The sequence below is a fragment of the Balearica regulorum genome, chromosome 22 (assembly GCF_011004875.1).
Source record: "Balearica regulorum gibbericeps isolate bBalReg1 chromosome 22, bBalReg1.pri, whole genome shotgun sequence".
Classification (NCBI taxonomy): Eukaryota; Metazoa; Chordata; class Aves; order Gruiformes; family Gruidae; genus Balearica; species Balearica regulorum.
In genome coordinates this window covers 3806595-3825449 of record NC_046205.1, presented here as the reverse complement: position 1 = coordinate 3825449, position 18855 = coordinate 3806595, and the positions used below count along the sequence as shown (strand labels likewise).

At 57.2% G+C, this 18855-nt stretch overlaps 1 protein-coding gene across 2 annotated transcripts; it reads right to left on the bottom strand.

The window, feature by feature from the left end:
* Nucleotides 1–27: 27 nt before the first annotated feature.
* On the bottom strand, nt 28–18637 carry LDLRAP1 (low density lipoprotein receptor adaptor protein 1). 2 transcript variants are annotated; one of them, XM_075774304.1, is made up of 9 exons: nt 18477–18637; nt 15354–15496; nt 13627–13739; nt 10772–10886; nt 7917–7989; nt 7386–7469; nt 5918–6048; nt 4183–4217; nt 28–2142 (listed from the first exon to the last, which is right to left on the bottom strand). In XM_075774304.1, the coding sequence occupies exons 1-9, from the start codon at nt 18559–18561 to the stop codon at nt 1998–2000; spliced, it is 924 nt and encodes a 307-aa protein (XP_075630419.1). In that variant the 5' UTR covers nt 18562–18637; the 3' UTR covers nt 28–1997. The 2 variants fall into 2 exon arrangements, with proteins under 2 accessions (XP_075630419.1, XP_075630420.1); XM_075774305.1 differs by having other exon boundaries at nt 5918–6045.
* Nucleotides 18638–18855: the final 218 nt, after the last annotated feature.

Genomic DNA, 18855 nt, shown 5'->3' with positions numbered 1-18855 from the left:
AAAAATAAAGTCACCCAGCACAGATGCTCCAAAAAATGGTAGAACTTTTATTTTCCTCAGTACAGATATTCTTTACAGCATAAGGTTTTCTTAAAAAACTATATACATATATAGTATTGTGCATTTCAGTATATGCTCCTAGAGTCTCTAGAAAAGGAGAAAGATGGATGTACAGAGAAATCTGCAGCCCTAGGAAGATCACGACTCCCCGGGGTCAGGACAAGGCGCTTGCCACAACCACTTCTGCGTGGTTTTAGCATCGCTTACGCAATAGGTTCACGTCTCTACCGTGTGCCTCCGTAGCACAGACAAACTTTGAATAATTCCTTCAATCGCGAGCGACTGATGCTACACGTAAGATCAAGTCAGTCACGGGCACACTAGTTTCAAGATGTAAAATTGCTTTAAACACAATTTTGCAGGATGAACCGAGCATACATTTTATTAAGAGACATGATGAGTCAGCTTCACAAGTTCTCGATACCTTATCACAATAACACTTAGAGGAAAAAAAAAATCAAATCTAAGTTAGAGTCACTCAGCTGTTTCCTAATAAATTCTTACAGCTGACAAAGAGGTTTTTCTTTTTCTTTTTTTTTTTTTCTCCTGCAAGCAGTTTTAAGAGAGTTATAAAGAGCTATCTGGGGAATGAATTAGTGTTTCAAAACCAAGTTACAAATCTATAAAACAGATTAGTATACTTCGCATAAGGCCACAAACACTGCAAACTGTCAGTGTGACTATTTAGGATCATTAAACTTAATCTTTTAATTAGCATAAGCTTTATACCTCCATTACTTATTTCCAATTCCAGGAGCAGACGAAGGCAGGTTCCCAAGCCTCACGGGAGATGCGGCTGTCGGCATGAGGGGGGGGAAGAGGATGGGAATACCGCTGGAAGGGGCACCTCTCGCTAATTGAACATCCAGGTATTGGTCTTGCTTAATCCAATTCCATTTGAGTCTATTGAGTGAGCAACAACCAAACGGTTTTGAGACGGTTAAAAGGCATGCACGGCCAAATCCACTTAGCAGAGCTAAGAACACAGATCTATCGCGCTACCGGGTTCACCCAACCTGCAACTTTCAACACGCTTTTGCAAAACAAAGCGTTACTCCCCAGTGGTTTTGCTGTTAAAGCCAACGGTGCAACGGAGCCTCGGTATTTCGAGTCACCATCAGAAACGGTGCACGCTTGAAACAGACCTGCAGCATTGCCAGGTTGGGGTTGGGGTTTTTTGGGGTTTTTAAATTTTTTTTTGGGTAAATAGCTTCTGAAGAGAAGTTACAGGCACTGCTTACCTTGAGAATTCGGACCATTGCTTTCAGTTCAAGTTTTTAAAGTGCAAAACTTCATAGAGTCTTTGGGTTAAAAAAAAAAAAGTGTCAATTCCCATACGAAGCTGGCAAAGCAGCAGCCAGAACACGTAGGGGTGATCGACAACTGTGAGAATATCACAGACATTCACAACAAAAGCAAGATCTCTGCTACCTTTTGGATTTTAACACTGTTAGCAGCTGCTGCAAATCTCCTCCCCTCCGCCTAGGCAGGTGACGTGTTGTTCGAGAAACAGTGGATTAGTAACAGTTGTGCTTGCAATTGCATTTGCATCTGCAGACCTTTGTCTAGAAAAGTATTTACAGAGAGACTTTGGTGTTGCATAGTCTTTTTTCAGAGAGGAACAGGCACTGCTGAAGGTTCTTCCATGGTATATTGCCACCTAACACTCTAGATGCTCTACACGCCTTCCAATAATATATGTAAACTGTAACGGCTATGAATAAATATGTTCAAGAGCATCTCGTGGTTTAGATAAAAGCAAGGTACAAAAATCTGCATTAGATCTCTAAAGCTTTGGTCTAAACTGTGCTGTAATATCATCTGACTTGGTGAAGAGCCCTCAGAAGAGTCCCTTGCGTACAGCACCCGGAACAGCATGATTCAGTCCATAGACTTTTAGTGGTTATTCTCTCGTCAGCTGTTAGATGCATTTGACCTCAAAACATGAACAGATCATCTTTCTCGCCTGTGTTGGAATCTATTTTGTTCCAGTCTACAGGTGAGAGCGTTTCCGCACTCTGGATGTCTTGAGCCGTCAGTCCTGTGTCGAGGACGTGCGGGTTTGTTCTCGACTGAGCCAGTCTAAGAAGGGAGAAAAACAGAAAGTAAGAACACAAATCCGGGCAGTTTAGAGCCTGGACGCTTGATGTAGCCGTAGCTGCAGTTCCACATTTCAAAACCCTCCGATGGAATGAAATAATTCAGTAAGGGGAGAGCTGGCATGTAACATTTGCAGCGCTCTCAAGTTCGTTGCAGCGTTGCTGCTGGTTTATCCTAACGTTTCCCCTCCAGGCATCCAGGGAATTTGCAGGCTGGACATCCTGTATATTAATGGCCTGGCAGAACCTTGCCCTTTTCCTCCCCCGAGCTGTTGCTCGTTAGCTGGGATCTTATCTCAGCGTAAAGGCTCCGCTGACCGGGGGAGCGGCCTCACTGCAATGACTCAGTTTTCACGGCGGTGTGTCTGGACACGCAGCGCGTGCTGTACGTAGCTCCCTGCCCGCCGCGCTCCCCGGCCCAAGCGTTTCACTCTTTGGGTTAAGACACGACAAGACTCAGATGACGCTTAATAGCCCACAGGATCAGCTTTAAGAGCTCTTCATCTCGGTACATCCCAGATGTTTCGCAAAACCTAACAAGCCCCAGTTCGTTGTGGCGTAAGTAAAGACCTCTGTGAAAATGTAACGCCGCAGCATCACTTCTCCCAGGGCCAAAGGTTAACTCAAATATTTGGTCTTTCATCCAGCACCGGCACGGCGCCGAATAAGCCTCTGATTAAACTAGCCGCACGCATGTTTTTTAATAAAGAAGAAAAACGGCCAGCGGTGACATTGCGTCAGGAACGCTTTCCGAAGCATCCGCCTCGGTGGATGAACAGTCCAAACACTGAGTCACCAGAAGGCCAAGGGTGATGCGACGGCTCGGCATCCAGCAGCGCTGAACAAAACACCGCAACCAACAACATCTGCTTAATTAAGCAGGGCAAGGAACGGAGGTGAGGAGAATAGATGACGTGAAGACATAAATTCAAGCAGCCCCTTTATCGAACGCGACTTGGGACGGGGAAGCCGTAAATCATAGAATCATAGAATGGTTAGGGTTGGAAGGGACCTCAAAGATCAAATCATTCAAGCAAGACGTGAAGGGTTGTTTCCTTAGGGCTGAGCACGCCGTTTTTTTTGCACCGCTGCAAACCCCAGGGGAGGCGAGCGGCTCTCGGGGAGGTGACGGCACTGGACTCAGCCCCGCTCCCTCTTTCGACACCTCCCAGCCGGAGGAGGCGGCCCGGCAGCTCTCTGCTGCCTGTGGCACCTGCACCCAGGGCAGCTCTTTGCCCAAACCGGGGCCTCCGCAGCTCACGCTTCCCGGCTGGCTTCGTGCATTGACCTGGAGGACGGGACCCGCGTACACTAAAGCGTCCTCGTCGCCCCGCAGGGGTCTGCTGCGTGAGGACAGGCAGGAAAACCCACCTCAAAGAAGATGGATTTGTTTAACATTGCTGGATTGCTCGGCGTGCACCTGCAGGGAAGCTGTTAATTTGGACTGGAAAGCGGACTAAGCCGAATGACGCCATGGCCGCGAAGCCTGAACGTGCTCGGGTGCACGAATTCAAAATCGGTGCATCAGGGTCGCCCCGACGCAACCGCGCTGCATCAGGGACCCGTGGCGCAGGGACGCTGCCCTCAGCCATCGCGGTTGGTTCGGGGACAGATGGGAACAAGGTCCCGGGGTTGGTCCAAACCTCACGGAAGGGCGAGGAAGGGTAAAGTCCCCCGTGTCAGAAACTGGGACCAGCATCACTGCAGCCAGCACGGGGAGTAGAAACAGGCAGCCTCAAACCACCCCGGCAAGCAGAAGCGGACACGCCAAGTGCTCGGGGAATTAAATTCCCTATCACATACAGCCTCTCTCCATCCTTAAAAGGTTGTCAAAATATTTGGCTTATCAGCCAGCCTCAAAGCCTATCTTTCAATTAACAGCTGAGGCACTGATGGGGCAGCTGCCTAGGTCAGATCACGGTGGCTGATTAGATTAGAAGCATTATTAAAAGCCAGTCACTAGGCAAGTCTCCGGGGCTGGTCCGCGGTGGCGTGAACTTGTAAAGGGAGTTATTAGAATTACCTTGAAAATGCCTCGTCGAGACCGTCATCCATTTCCTTTGTTAAAGAGATAAAAAGAGAGAGAAGTAGTTGCTAAGAGAATGCACAAAAGTGTATTTAGAGATCCGGCTCTGCACTTGAGCACGGCAGACAAAGACTATATATATATATATCTCTCTCGCCTCCTGAGTGCCTAAAGCAACACCCCTCTAGGCAATCCTCCTCCTTGGGCAGGTTTTAGCTCACTCTCTGCACAAGCCCAGGGGTAAAAGGCGTAACTCCAGGTGGTCGAGGCTCCCTCGGAGCGATGCCAGGGCTGGGGTCGGGGATGCCGTGCTCCCCTCGCAGCCCAGGGACAGGGCTTGGCCCTTTCCCACCATCTCCAAACCAGAATAATTCTGCCCTACTGCCTGCATGGGCTGGATTTCGCCCAGGAGCTGGACCACATCCTCCTCCGAGCATAACCGCAGCCCTCGGCTCTTCCAGCTCCTGCCACGAGACCGGCACACGCTGCGGGTTCCTGCTAAGAGGAGGGATGCGGATAGAACTCGGCAAGATGCTCCGGGCAACTCCTGGGGCTCTTCTGGATCAGGAACCCGGAAAACAACTCTGCATCAGCACACAGGGGGAACCTGCGCCGCTGGGAAGCGACTCTGGGATCCTTTATCTCTGATCTGCTCTTAAGGTTTCCCAGAGAAAGTGTTCGAGTTGCTTGGGGGGAAAAAGGTTTCCCGTGCGGGAAGACGGGCTCTGTGGGAGGGCTTTGCTCTGGACAGACTTGACTAGTCCCCAAAATCTTGTGATGCACTTACAGACTTAATGTAATATATAAAGTATTACGTGTATTATATGTCATAGGTAAAGAAGGGAGGGATTGGAGACCGCTGATAAGCCTCCAGGCTTTGACATGACTTCGAGTTGATCTTCAGGTTTAACCTGAAAAGCATCAGGCTCAGACCTGGCAGACTCAAGAAACAGGCTCCAGGCAAAAGCCTTTATCATTCAATCCTCCAAAATTCCACGGACGGAGTGTTTCCAGAGAGGGCACGTGGCGGGGACGAGGTCCCAGGTCACGAGGGGCTTCAAAGATCAGCCCCAGCCCGGTCGGCGATGGAGCGGCGGGGCATGGAGGAGGCTCCCTGATGGCTGCACGCCCCGACACAGCGGCTGGGTCGTTATTTTTCTATTAGTGTCCACGAAACAATTACGCCAGATGACTGAGGACATTTTAGAGAAGCCATCCGTGCCCACACAAGCCCGATACAGCCGCAAAGAAGAAGGAAGGAAAAATAAGAGTAATAATGAACATAAATATAACCTGGGTTTAGTGAGCAGTAAACAAAAGCCATCAACATAATGATTTTTTTCCCTGAACAGTTAGGTGGTCTCTCAATTAAGTGACAAACCACTGAGAAATGCTGCTCGAGAATAAGTAATATTCAATTATCTGACAGCAGCGTTTCTCAGAGCGGCTCACAATCTCCTTCGTTCATTTACAGAGCCAAAAAAAAAAGGGCAGGAGGCACTCGAATGCTAATCGATCATTTTGAGCAGGACACCGCAACCCGGCTCGCTTGGGCATCTCCGAAACCCTGTGGGAACGGCTCAGCCACCCCAGAGCTCCTGGGGACAGGGACGGGGGGGTGAGTTTAGCCAAGAAAAAGCCCCGCGATGGGACCTGGAGCACATGAAACGGAGGTGACATTGCTCCCTGCCCCGGCTCGGCAGACGCGGCGGCGCCCCGGGCACAGGCTTACCCACACCACGTTGTTATTTACGGAGGAGCTGGGTCCGAACACGCTGTTATCTAAGTGCGGGGAGTCGGCGCTGCTGGTCTGGGGCGATTTGGCAGGATCTTCTAAATCCAGCAAGTTCCCTGTGGCTGCTGCTGTGAACAGAGCGGAGAGGGAATGAGGCAGGGGAGGGGGAAACAGAGACAGAGTGAAACCAAGCCTTTTTGCAGTAATTGCTTCCCCTCAGGAGGGGGATCCAAGGGTTGCACCGAATTCCTTCAGGATTGGCCCCAAATTTTAGCACGGAGGAGGGAGCCGCATTCACCCCAGCTGGGGATGTGGTTTCGGCCCGAGTAATTCGCGATGCTCAGATGAGGCACCCGAGATCCCCTCGCCAGGGATGCAGGGGAGGATCCGCCGGCTCGTCCCTCCAGCCGCCATCAGCGGATGCTCCCAGTACCCACTTGTGCTCAGGATGAGTCAGGATCAGCCCCAGGCAGAACCTGAGACATCCCAACCCCGGGACATCATCCCAACCCCTGGGACATCATCCCAACCCCGGGACATCATCCCAACCCCTGGGACATCATCCCAACCCCAGGGTGGGAACAGACCCCGGGGCGATATCCTCAGCTCAACCCACAGCATCAATTCAGCATCTTACAGAGACGCATCGTTATTTTATAGGACCGAGGGCAAATCCTGCGCTGGGTGAAGAGCAGTTTGCAGCTTGGGGGGCTCGCCATGCAGGAGCACCCCAGCTGCGGAGCATCCCCCAGGCAGATGCCGGAGCCCATTCCTACACCCGTGGCAGCCCCGGGCCCCGACGTGCCACGGTTTGTGACGGATTCCTCCAGTCCTGGACCTCCACGTGAAGAAACGAGATGTGCCAGGCTGGAAGGAAGCCCAGTTTGATGCTATTTTCCTCCGTGCCAAATCCTCTTATCTCCGTGGCCAGCAGGGAAGAGATTAGCCTTTTGTCCCGCTTCTCCCTGGCTACGCGTCTTGCGTTTCAGAGGCAGCAGAGGACCCACGGCCAGGCGCTGAATTACGAGGGGGTTTACTATTTAATTGTTTTATTTTCGGGCACCTCTCCTTCCCTAGGGGAGCCGGAGGCAGAGCGGCACCTGGATGTCCATCTCTGTCAGCCGATGGAATGGCAAGTGTTTCGGGTCCGAGACAAACCTGAAATCAAACTTGGGACCTGGGGGTCCGTTCTAAGCTCATTAAGGACATTACGGCCAATTTGCCTGGGTCAGAAGTAAACAGGTTTGGGGTGGCAGCAGCTGCGTACGAGGGGCTGCACGAGATATTTAAGGGGGAGAGGGAGGGACTCAGCAGGTGGCCGCTGCGTCCCAAGCGCTCTGCCGAGGGCAACATCTCCTCGCTGGTCTTCACAGCCCTCCCAGGAACCTGCCCTGTTCAGGGAAAACCCCGCGGACCTCGGGCCGATCCCCATCCCCAAAGCGAAGCTCTGCTCTCGGTGACTTACGTGCGTCGGGGTGGGCAGGGGCTTCCGAGCTGGGGCTGCTCATCCCTTCTCCTTCCAAGATGGACCTTTCCCGCTTCTCCTTCTCTGCAAAAGGAGACCCCCGTCACTGCCCGCAGAGCGCTTCCCCGCAAGCTTTTAGGGAGGAGGGACAAAGGGGGACGGCTAGGACGGGCCACCAGGTCTCCTCTGCCCGCCGAGCCCAGGCTCTGGGTGCGTTTTATAATCTTGTGGAAGGTGAAAGCAAAAATGCCGAGAGCGGCAGGGCTCCGAGGTACCACAGACGAGCGCCAGGTCCTTCACACGCAGCCCGCAAGAAAGGAGAGCAGCCAAAATTTGGCTGGATTCACAAAGCTGTCGAGAGAAACCTGGAAGATGCTTTAAATCATGCCAGAGGTTGGACCAGCCTTCGCAGCAGCCTGGAGATTTTGGAGGGCAAAGGAAAAAAAAAAGCACTTGAAAGCTGGGAAAAAACCCGAAGTCATGCCTTGAACTTTCACGTGAAGAGCGGGAAAAGGGAAAAAGAAACCTCACCTTCCTTAGCAGCTTGCCAGAACTCGAACGCGATTTTGAAGGCCTGGGCTACGGTGAGGGTGACTGCTTGCGCCTGGAGAGACAACGGTGAGGCAGGACGTTAATCGACAGGTCCTCGCGTAGATTTAAATCATTTGGGGGTTTTGCTTTGCAGATTCACGTTAACCTGGATCCGACCAGTCCTCCGCATGCTCCCCGCCTGGCCGGGGTAATCAAATATTGATGGAAGCAGAGACTTGCTCCGCGTAGGACACGCAGCTCGTTGTAGACACGTCTTTAGGTGCAACGGGAAGACGGAGGAGGCAGGGACGTGGCTGTCACAGCCGTCGCGCTGATGGATGGGGAGAGGAGAGCTGCTCCTGACCGCGGGGCACGCGCAGCTCTTCCTGCACCCCGCACCTAAGCGTGAGCTGAACAAACGCCCGTGCTGCACGGCCCCGGGCTCATCCTCGCAGAGCATCACCCGCCGCAGAGCATCACCCACCGCAGAGCATCACCCGCCGGAACGACCAACATCTCAAAGGGACTCGGCGCCCCGGCCGAGCCCTGGACCACCCCAGAGCCGCGGTCCATCCCTCCCCGGCACCGCGCACAACCGCGCGCGCAGGGATGCTCTGAGAACGGCAGCGTAAACCGCCACGAATTTGCAGCTCTCTCCAAGGGGGGGAGCAATCTTAGAGGCAGGATAAGAGAGACCCCAGGGTCTTCCCCTGGCTCCCCCCAGCTAAGCCGGGGTCTGGCTGGCTTGGACCAACAGCCAGGGCTGGAGCGGGAGCAGGGACCCCTTCCCCTTCAGTCCCTCCGCTTCTCCCCAAGCCGAGAGCTTGAGCAGCATTAAAAAAAAAAAACAAACCCCAAACCCCACCACCGTCAACAGCCCGAGTTGCTGGAGATGTGTAAGTAGCGACATAAATGCCAGTTTCATTAGGAGAAGGCAGAGCTCACGAGCAGTTCAAGTGCAAGGAGATAAGGAGTAAGGCTCTGCAAGGCTGGCACCCTGCGGGAGCCTCGAGGATTTTTTGGTGGGTTTTTTTTTTTGTTTTGTTTTTTTTTTTTTACGAAGTTGCAAACTAAACAAACCCGGATCCGGGTCCGTAACCCGCAGCCCCTGGTAGCCGGGAGGACGGAGCTGCGGGGGAGAGCGCGAACGGAGCGGAGGCATCCCCCAAAAGCCAGGCGCTCCTGGGCGGGAGCACTCGGCAAACCTCTCGGTGCCAATTAAGGCTCCGAAAGCAGGAGAGCTCGTTTGAATGTCGGAGCTATTTACATCTTTGATGGAAGTGCAAACGCTTTATGGCAAAAACTTAAATATGGTAATTAAGTATGAAACTCCTCACAGCTGTTTACAATTTAAGCTGTCACATCTGAATCAAGTTTAATAGACCCAGCTACCGTTGAGAATTACCCATGAACTAAAAATACGGACTAATTATATGCCCGTAACTGGTTGCTGCGCGTACATTCAGGGACCCTGCCCTGGGAGCAGGGCGTCACCGTACCACCGTGACATTCGTGTGTTTTATAGACAAGGGGAAAAAAAAAAAAAAAATTTCTAGTTTTTGCCATAAAAAGGCCTTGGAGAACTTTATTTGGAGGGAGACGCGCTGAGCTGATGTACCACTGAGATAATTCTTTTAGCACTGGAGAGATTTAAATTTTAATTTGCAGAGCGAGGCTTATCTTTGCCGTGCAAGGATGGGAGCGCACGAGAGACAACTTGTAGCTTCCATTATTCTCTCCCCGGAAAAAAAAATAATACGAGTTGGGAGAAATGCAGAATATTAACAGAGCTGCGGTGGCCGCACTCCAGGCACAGGGATGCTCGTAAGGACCCGGGAATCACCATGCCGGGATGCGCCGGGTGGGAACGGCTCTCAGGTTTGTTTCCCTGAGGATTTGGGAGATCCCATTCTCCGCTCTGGCCCTGCAACAGGCACAGGGGAAGGATTTTTGGAGGCAGAGGGATCTGACCTGCCCTTCCTCTCCCCTAAAGCCCCGTCCTGCCGCGGGGAGGGGGCTCAGCCCCAGCTCTGGCTCCGCTGGAGAGACCCCAGGGCTCTCCTTGCCCCACTTGCAGCCGGTGCCCAGTGACCCACTTCTCTCCCTCCCCCTGCCTGCGGTCCCTGCCCATCCTGATGTGCTGAATCAGCAGGAAAAAAAAAAAAAAATCCCACGAGCGGGTTCAAAGGAAGAGCCAGAGATCGTTTTCTACGCACAGGTCTCTGCTCCCAGCCCCATCCTCAGCTCTCCCGCACTGCTCCCACGGGGAGGACACGGCCCCGTCTGCAAAGATGCCGCTAAAAATTGGACAAGGAGCTTCTACGGCAAGAAATGGAAGGAAGCCAGGGTGGCGAGCCCAGAACCGCTGGCTAAACGCCTCCCATCAAGCAGGCTGCTGCCGGGCACCTCGCTGCCAGCCTCCCCGGAGACCTCCCCGCCTGCCAAAGCCTCTCCACGCGCCGGGCTCACACCGGCTCCGGCAGCCCGGGGAAGCGGATGCTGAGCAGGGAAGAGTCCCAGCAGCTGGGACCACAGCACGGCAACGGGCTTCAGGTGCCGGAGCAGGGTCGGGTTCTCACCCCGGCCCCAGACCTTGGGGCAGAAAGGCTTTTACCTACCAAGACGACGGGCTGAATCCAGCCCGCAGGTACGCCCGCTCGGCAGCGACGGCCAGGATTACCGGCCGGCGGGCAGGCGGCGATGGCAGCAGGAGGGTGGGTGCTCTCCCACGGCCGTTTGCTGGGGCAGGGCCCCCCCCTCGCTCTAACTAGGGGCAGAGCTGTTATCTCACCGGCGCAGCCCCTCTCTGCTTCCTCCTCCTACAGCCACATCCCCCTTTCTTCCTCTGGACTGACCATTTTCCGTTTGGTACAGAGGAAGGCATGGCACTCCAGGTTCTCATTGAGCTGGTTCTGGGCAATGTAGGCAAACACTTTATCGTGGATCTTGTCTGCCGTGCAGTAGGATATCCTGAAAGACAGAACGAAACGTCTTGTCCGGGGCACTGCACGCAAGGGACATCAAACCAACCCCTCCTCTGACCTGCCGGCGTCACCTACCCCGGGGCTTCCAGCTCTGGGGCCGAGCAGGGAAGGCAGAGGGAGCACAGGAGCGTTACCGGGCTCCAACACAACTCCTTCCCAAAGCAGAGGAGTCGATGCCGCCGGCTTGAGCATAAGAGAAACCCGGAACAACCCCCGCAGCCACAGCGTGGGCCACGTGCACCACCCGCAGAGGCAGGAGAGAAGAGAAAATGGTTCACCTTGTGGGAAAGGACAGGGTAGAGAAGGTAAAGACTCTGCAGCGTGCCGGCCTGGGACTACACCTGACGAGCGCTCTGCCTTCAGAAGAGAGACTCGGAAGATTTTCCTTGGAGGAGAAGCTCGCAAGGAGAGAGAAGGACTTGTTCTCAGCCTAAGAATCAATCTCGAGGCTCAAACCAGGGAAAGAAATTGATGCAGGGGTGCCCAGGAAAAGCTGCTGGAAAGGCTGAAATTCAGGCTCCGAGATCCGCAGTAGCAGACGCACGGGATGCTCTGAGAGCCCTGAGCACGCGGGGAAGGAGGCTCAGCCTCGCCGGGGGAGCATCCCCAGGACGGGCGCGTCTCTCCCAGCCCCCGGGCAGGGCAGGGCTGACTCCGAAATGCCGAACAAGGCTCTGAAAGAGCAACAGGCTGACCTGTTTGGGGAAACCAGGCTGTGACCGTGGGCTCAGCTCCCTTCTGCAGGGCAGCGGGTCCCTCAGCATCAAGCCACTGCCATCTCCCACGGGTCCGTCCACGCCAGGAGCTGCAGGACCGAGCGTCTCGTCTGAAGCCAGCGAGCACCGGCCGAAGCAGCCCCGGAGGTTTAGCGCAAGGCGACGGGCGCTAGCAGTGAGCAAAGCCTCTTCCCCGGGCACGCAACAGATCAAACAGGCGTTAAGGAAAGAGAAAACCCGAGGAGAAAGTGGGACGCTTTGGTGAAAGTTTTCCCACGGGCCCCACGTTGTCCCTTCAGCTCTCGCTGCCCCTGAGAGTTTGCAGAGAGGGGACGGGAAGGTCCCAGTTCCCAGCAGATACCGGGACTTAAAAAAAGACACATTCAAAATTTATTGACCCTGCATTAGTTTCTTGTTGTGTGTGAGGCTGCCTCTGCTCAATGGCAGCTTCATTTTGTTTTCCAGACCTGAGCCGTGCTCTGGATTAAAGAGGCACTTAGAAGTTTATTCCTTTCTCCCTTTTTTCCCAGAATAGCGCGGCCACTCTTAATAATCAAAAGCCACGGAAGGTCGTTCGCGCAGGCGCGTGGCCCTTCCAGCAACCCCCAGTGCCCAGCTCGGTATTTGATGGCCACTGCTTTCCAGCGAGAGGATAACTCACGCCCGCCTCTGAAGCGAGCCGGTTTTACGACCGAGGCCTCTGCCAACGGCGCGTCCGGTGACGGTGGCCGCGTTTTAGCCACGGCCACCCCGTCCTGCCCCAGCGCATCATCCGGGGCAAGAGCTCAGAGCCAACGTCATCCCGGTGAACAGAAAAGCCGAAGAGAAGACAGCAGAGGTGTTAGAGGAAAGCCCAGGGACCGCCACCGGTGCGGCACGCTCGCGGAGACGACTCCCCCCACGCACACAGACCCCCCCCCCAGCTTTCGCTGTGACCCCCCCCCCCCCCAGCTCCCACAGCGCCAGCATCTCCGGGGAGCAGCATCAGTCCCCACGCCAACAGCCTGCTTAGGACGCGCTGACGTCAGTCACCTGAACCGAGGGGACCGGGAGGAACGGCTTTAATCGACAGCTGTTAGGAGAATTTAAGGCAGCATCTAAAAACCCCAGCCCCACAGCTCTGCCTGCTTTTACACCAGCGCAAAATCCTGATTTTGGCGCAGCCGCTTCGCCCAGCTCTGCTCTTTAGCAGAGGGTTTATCTCCTGGGGAGGGCTGGGGCTCAGCACCGGTGGCTGTACACGACTGCTTAGTTTGAACTGGAGCAAAGCAAGCGGGTTAGGAGTCTGGTTAGAGAGAGCGCCTCGAGCCCGTGCTCCCCATCCCACCTTTAGCAAAGGGAGACAGAGCAGCGAAGGGCAGAAGCAGAACGTGGGGGATGAAGGGGGAGAAGGGATGGAGGAGATGGAAAGGGCCAGATCCGAGCTGAGCTCTGCCAGCCCTGCGCCTGCCTCCAGCCTCTTTGGAAGAAACACTTGCCAAAGCCAGAGGAGCGGATATGGGATAATCCACCCTCGCCCTCCCCATGCTGGCGTTGGGTCTCAACGGCCGTCCCAGCCCTGCTCTTCGTCGGAGCTACTGAAACCTATCAGAGGTGCAGAGGAGCCAGCGAGGGGAGGGCAGCCCCGGCTCCGGCACTCACGTTCTCGCCCGCTCGGAGATGCTCTGACCACCCTCCCCGTTCGGCTCTTGCCGTCACCCCGGCTGCTCTGGCGTTTCTAGTGCCGAGAACTGGCAGTAAAGCCACGCGTGGCCACGGAGCGCTTGGATGTGGATCTGTAGTCCACACACACAACACCTCCAGGCTCGCCACGTCTTTCCTTACTCCCCGCCAGACACTTATTGCACCGGCCATAAATTTACCTTAAATTCAGCAACCACCCTCCCTCCCCCACCGTTGCTTTCCATCAAGACGTAACGGCCAGCGAGACGTCAGCTCGACCCAGACGGAGACCGGAGCGGACGCGGAGCCTCAGAGCACGCACGCGCTGACGCGCGCCCCGCAACCCACCTGTATATGGAGACGTTCTCGATCAGCTCGTTCGTCCCGCTGTCGTTTAACACGATCCCTCGGGGCGAGACTTTCAGAGTCACTTTCTGCAGTTTCTTCCCACTTGCTTTCGCCTTTGGAAGGAAAAGGGGGAGAAGGAAGTTCCGGGCTTTTAACAGCGATACATCCAAAGGGACTTGAGCAGAGACTCCAGCTACGCGCTACTTAATAGGCGTATTAACAGCACTCATTAGTACTAGAGACTGAGTTTACTACCAGGTGTGAAAAGGCACTTGTTAAAACTTTGCCTTCCCGCAAGCAGTGGTTTTTGCTGGCATTAATGAGACGAGGACAGGCACCCTCCAGCCCACCCCACCGGGAGGCACTTCCAGCCCGGCCCCTCCGCGAGGATTTTCCCCGCTGCCATCAGCACAAAGCAGCGGCTGCTCCGGCCGAGCCGTGCGAGCGCTCGGTGAAACCCCGGGGAGTTTCGTCTTTGGGGCCAGCTCCGGAGCAGAGGGGGAGGGACACCAGCACGAACAAGGGAGAAGGACGGTCCTGCGGGACGTGGGCGCCCAAGCAGCCGGCTTCGAGCTGGGCTGTCAATCCCCGCTCGAGTGGCAAAGCATCCCCCACACCAAGGTCAGGACACCGGCTTAAAAAGTAACTAGACATTTAAGGGCCACTTTCTCTTATTTACTAGTCTCGTGATGTCAGCCTTCAGGTTGCATTCAACTCACTGCCCAGCTTCTCTCCAAGAAAAAAGAAAAAAAAAAAAAAGAAAGAAAAATACACAGCAAGCTACTTGCAGACTGTGGACCTGGATCCTCAGCCCTGCTCCCTGGGGACCTCACTTGAGCCTCATCCAGACCGGCCGGCGGTCCTGCCCCTCCGAGGTTGGCCTCAGCCCCGGGGCTTTTATTTAAAGGCTCCGTTCTCGGTCGATCAGCGTGGACGTGGAGGACTCTGCCAGCAGCTCCCATTTCACGCGAGCGCTCCCCTCCCGTCCAGCTCAGCACATGCCAGGAAAGGATCCGTCATTACGCAGCGCAGCTCGCCACCCCATTGAGTTTTATGACGGTTAACTGTACAATTGGGTCTTTGCCTCGTTCAGTTTTATAAGGGCTTAAAGAAGCGTTAATTTTACTCGGAGCCCGGTGAGCGGGGGATCCGGGGAGCTGGAGGATGGCTGAACATCGGTCCCTCTTGCATCAGAGGTTACAGCGGGACAGCGGCTGTACTGGCTGGGAATCGGAGCAAGCTGTCCTGCTCCCTTCTCCTCTTAAACCTCCAAATCCCGGGCAGGAAACCCCAGAACTGCACGCCAGCTCTCGGTGACGCGCTGGCCACGCTCGAAACCGCTGTCCCTGCCTTGCAAGAGGAGAGACGGCCCTGGGAAGGCTGATTGCACCAGGGCAGAGGCTTCTTCCACACCCAGGGTCACCCAAGGCTTATCAGGAGGAGTCAGAGCTCAGGCACGTTAACACCAGCCCTCCGCAGCCTGCCCCATCCGTGGGTCAGGGCTGGCCCCACGGCCTTCCCCGTGCTGCTGTCTGCACTTCTGCCCACACCACCAGCCCCCCGCTCGCCCCTGGAAGGGCTGGACCCGCAACCCTGACACCGCCCCCCCCCCCCCCCAGCCTGCAGACGGACGGCGCTGCCTCCGGCCCCGCGGCTTTTGAAACTGCCCGGTGAGAGATTTGTTGGAGCAGCAGGAGACAGGGCTCTGCTCCAGCTCGGACACTCACGGTAGCGACGATCCTTTTGACGGCGGCCGCAGAGAGCTCCTCTCCCTTGGGCTGTTCCACCAGCGTCATGCCCATGTACTTGAGGCTGAAGAGCATCCCCTCCAGCAGCGTCTCCCGGGTATCCGTCCAGTTCTCCGGGAGCTCTACAGAGGCAAGAAAAAAAAGCTCTTAGATTCCCAAATACAGATGGATACCCGTCGAGCCCCAACGGGAGGGTTTAGGTACGAGCAGGGTGATGCTTTAGCTACTGCCTGGACCCCCGTGCCCCAGCGACTGGGAGCTCGCGGTGCTGCCGCGGCTCCTGTGAGGGGTGGGGGGAAGGCGACAGGACAGAGGAGGCGACCGGAGGCTTCAGCCGCACAGCAACCGCAGAGCGTTCACGTGGGGGGCATCACCATCAGCCTCTGTAGCTGCCCCCAAGGCAGCAAGAAAAAGCCCCCAAATTTTTTTCCACGAGCCACGACAAACGGTAGCGACCCTTTAAGACAGATCAGCTCCTCAGTTCGGGAGTGCCCAAGCCCACACCGTAACCAAGGGGGTCCTGAGCATCAGCCGGGCACCGGGGAGGGCTCGGTGCCGCCCCACGCACGGCAATAACCTTGCCCTGCGCTAACCGTCACCAACCCGCAGAGGTTAAGACGGGATTTGTCGCTAGCTAAGCCCACGCACAGCTGCGGGGATCCAAGGTGATGTGCTGTGACTCGCTAAAATCGGTCACCGACAGCCCTTAGGAGCCCATCGTGCGGGTGAAGCTTCACCGGGGAGAGGTCTCCGCTCTCCCCCGAGACCGCCAAGGAGGCCACCAGCCTCTGCCCTTACGTGCTGGGGGGGTGGGAAGGAGGGTCCGAAATACAGAGCTAAGTTTGGGACCAAACTGGAAGCCAGGTGGGTATTTCTAAGCCTGAAATTACACCGCAGGATCTAACCTCCAGGCATGGAGCCAATAACCCAGGATCTGCCGCTCTCCTCTTTAAGGAAGGTCTTGCTTTGAGCAGGACACAACAAACCACAGCCCTCCCGAGGTCCCCCACGATGGCCCCAGGGAGCGACGGGGCTTCTGGAGAGGAGCCTCCACCTGCTGCAGACAAAACACGTCCCTGAAGGCTTTGCTGTTTTGTATTCAGCCTCCTCCGGCCGCCTCCAAGCAGCGGGACCAAACTCTGCAACTTCCTGCAAACCTGCGTGGGGCAGGGCTGCGGGGCGGGGGGGGAACGGACGCACCCCAGGGGTACCCCCCGGTGACTCAGGCTCCCGGCGAAGGCGAGACGGGAGATAAGCCATAAACCCTGGCACCGCTCCCAGCGCCGGGTGTGGGTGCCGAGCGGCGAGCCACCCCGGCGGCCCGAACGCTGGCTAAGGTCAAAGTGACGGAAACCGGGTGGGAGCGTTCCCACAGGGAGACAAGGGTTTGCAGGAGCTCTGCGCCCGACACACGGGTCCCAAACCTGGAGAGGGAAGGGAAAAAACCAAGGACGGGCAGGATGCTGCATTTACCTCGCGGCCTAGCTAGAAACAGAGGGTACCAGTGAAAAACCTGGAATTCTCAAAAGCCGAGGGTGCTGCCGCTGCCCTCCCGCCCTTGGCGGCTGAAGCCGGGTCAGCACGTCGCGGGTAGAGGAGGGTGGTTTGCGTGCGACGGACGGGCAGCTGCCTGCCCCACGCTCCCTGCCTTGCCAGCCAGGCGCTGGTCCCGTACCCTCTGCAGGGCACCTCGGGGCCTCACCGAGGACGGGGACCCTCCGAGCACCCCACGCTGCCCAGGACCAGCAGCTCGTGCTGGCCTGGGATGGAAACAGCGGTGGTTTAGGTGCAGCCACTGAAGTGTTTTCAGAAAGGAAGGAGCACCGGAGGCACAGGCGCTCCTCCACACATCCTGTTCTGCACCACTCACCACCACCGCACCCACCGCCCCGCTCATGCAAACGATCGCGCTCAGGCCCGGGGTGCGTCTGGCCGTGGGGCGAGGGCGATGCCCCCCACACAGCCAAGGGCACGGGGACGGTTTGCAAGGTCAATGGTAAGTCCGAGGGCTGCTGCGTCTCCAGGGACCCCTCTGCCAGGCACGTCCCGCAAGGACACGTTGGGGCAGCACCCCGCGTCTGCCACACAGCCCCCCCCCAAGCCCAAAACCCAGCCGGCTGCCCCCTTCGCGTCCCACAGCTATTGATCCTTAATCCTCGCGAAAAGCCGTAACGATGCCGGGTCAATCCCGTCAGATTAGTAAAATCAAGAAGTTTGATCTTGCCTGCGGCGGCAAGGGGTACAGGCAGGGCAGGCAGGGCAGGGCACCCTCCCGCTGCCCCGCTCGGGGCTCCATGGCAGGGGTCAGCCAGGCTGGTCCCCCCCCTCTTCCCTGGCCGCAGCGGGAAGATGCCGGGCAGGGGCCGAGTGGCCACTAGCCCAGGGGCCATCGATCGCCTGATGGAGCCGTTGGTGGGACGAGGCCAGAAACCACCCGCTGGGCTCCAGCCCTCGCCCCAGGCTGGGGGACGGGGACGACCCCCCCACCCCACTGCTGCACGGGGGAAGGGGTGCAGGGGGAAGGTGGGTGCAATGGGGGGGGGGAGAAAAGCGAGGGGCAAAAAGGGGACGAAAAGGAGGGATGTGAAAAGGGGGGCAAGGGAGAGGGGTAAAGCAGAAAGGGGGTGTGGGGGGCACGGAAAAAAGGAGGGGAGAGCAGAGGGGATAGAGCAGGGTGAGAAGGGGGTGAGGAGGGAGGAAGGGGAAGCTCTGGGAGGGAGAAAAGTGGGTGCAAGAGGGGGGAGAAGCGGGACGGACTGGGAAGGAAGAAGTGGGGGCGCAGGACAAGAGGGGGAAAGGGGGTGCAGGGGGGTGCAGGGCAGTAAGGGAGGTGCAGGGGGGTGCAGGGCGGTAAGGGGGGCACAGAGGGGTGTCAGGGGGGTGCAGGGCGGAAAGGGGCGTGCGGGGGGGTACAGGGGGGTGCAGGGCGGTAAGGGTGATGCAGGGGGGGTACAGGGGGGTAAGCGGGGTGCAGGTGGGTGCAGGGGGGGTGCCGGGGGGTAAGGGGGGTGCAGGGGGGGGTGCAGGGGGGGGTGCAGGGCGGGCGGGGAGAGGCGCTGCCGGGGGCGGGGGGAAGAGGGGAAGCGGGGCGGCGGGTCTCACTCTTGTGTCGGCCGCCGGCCCAGGAGGGTTTGTGGACGCTGGGGCTCCGCAGCAGGGCGCGACCCGCCGACTTGAGCGCGTCCATCCCGCCGCCCCCCGCCCGCTCCCGGCCCCGCCGCAAACTTTCCTGCGGCGCCAGCGCTGACCGCGTCCGGGGGCGGGGCCCGGGTGCCCCGCCCAGCGCATGACGTCACGCGACCACACCCCCCTTTAGCCACGCCCCCCCGGCCCCGAGTTGCGGGGGGCGGGGGGGGGGGTGGGTCCGGTCAGGGTGCGGGGACCCCGAGAGCGGCCGGACCCGCTGGAGCCCCCCCAGAGCAGAGACCCCGGGGGGGGGCCGGGTGCCCCGAGACACGGGGGGGTCTGCCGCTCCCCACGG

Bases quoted from the DNA above. Each gene is read 5' to 3' on its own strand.
- LDLRAP1 (XM_075774304.1), bottom strand. From the start codon at position 18,561: ATGGACGCGCTCAAGTCGGCGGGTCGCGCCCTGCTGCGGAGCCCCAGC. The intron at 7,470-7,916 runs GTGAGGTTTCTT...CTCCTTTTGCAG, and splicing joins CTGGCAAGCTGCTAAGGAAG to AGAAGGAGAAGCGGGAAAGG. The intron at 2,143-4,182 runs GTAATTCTAATA...CTCCCTTCTTAG, and splicing joins CTCGACGAGGCATTTTCAAG to ACTGGCTCAGTCGAGAACAA.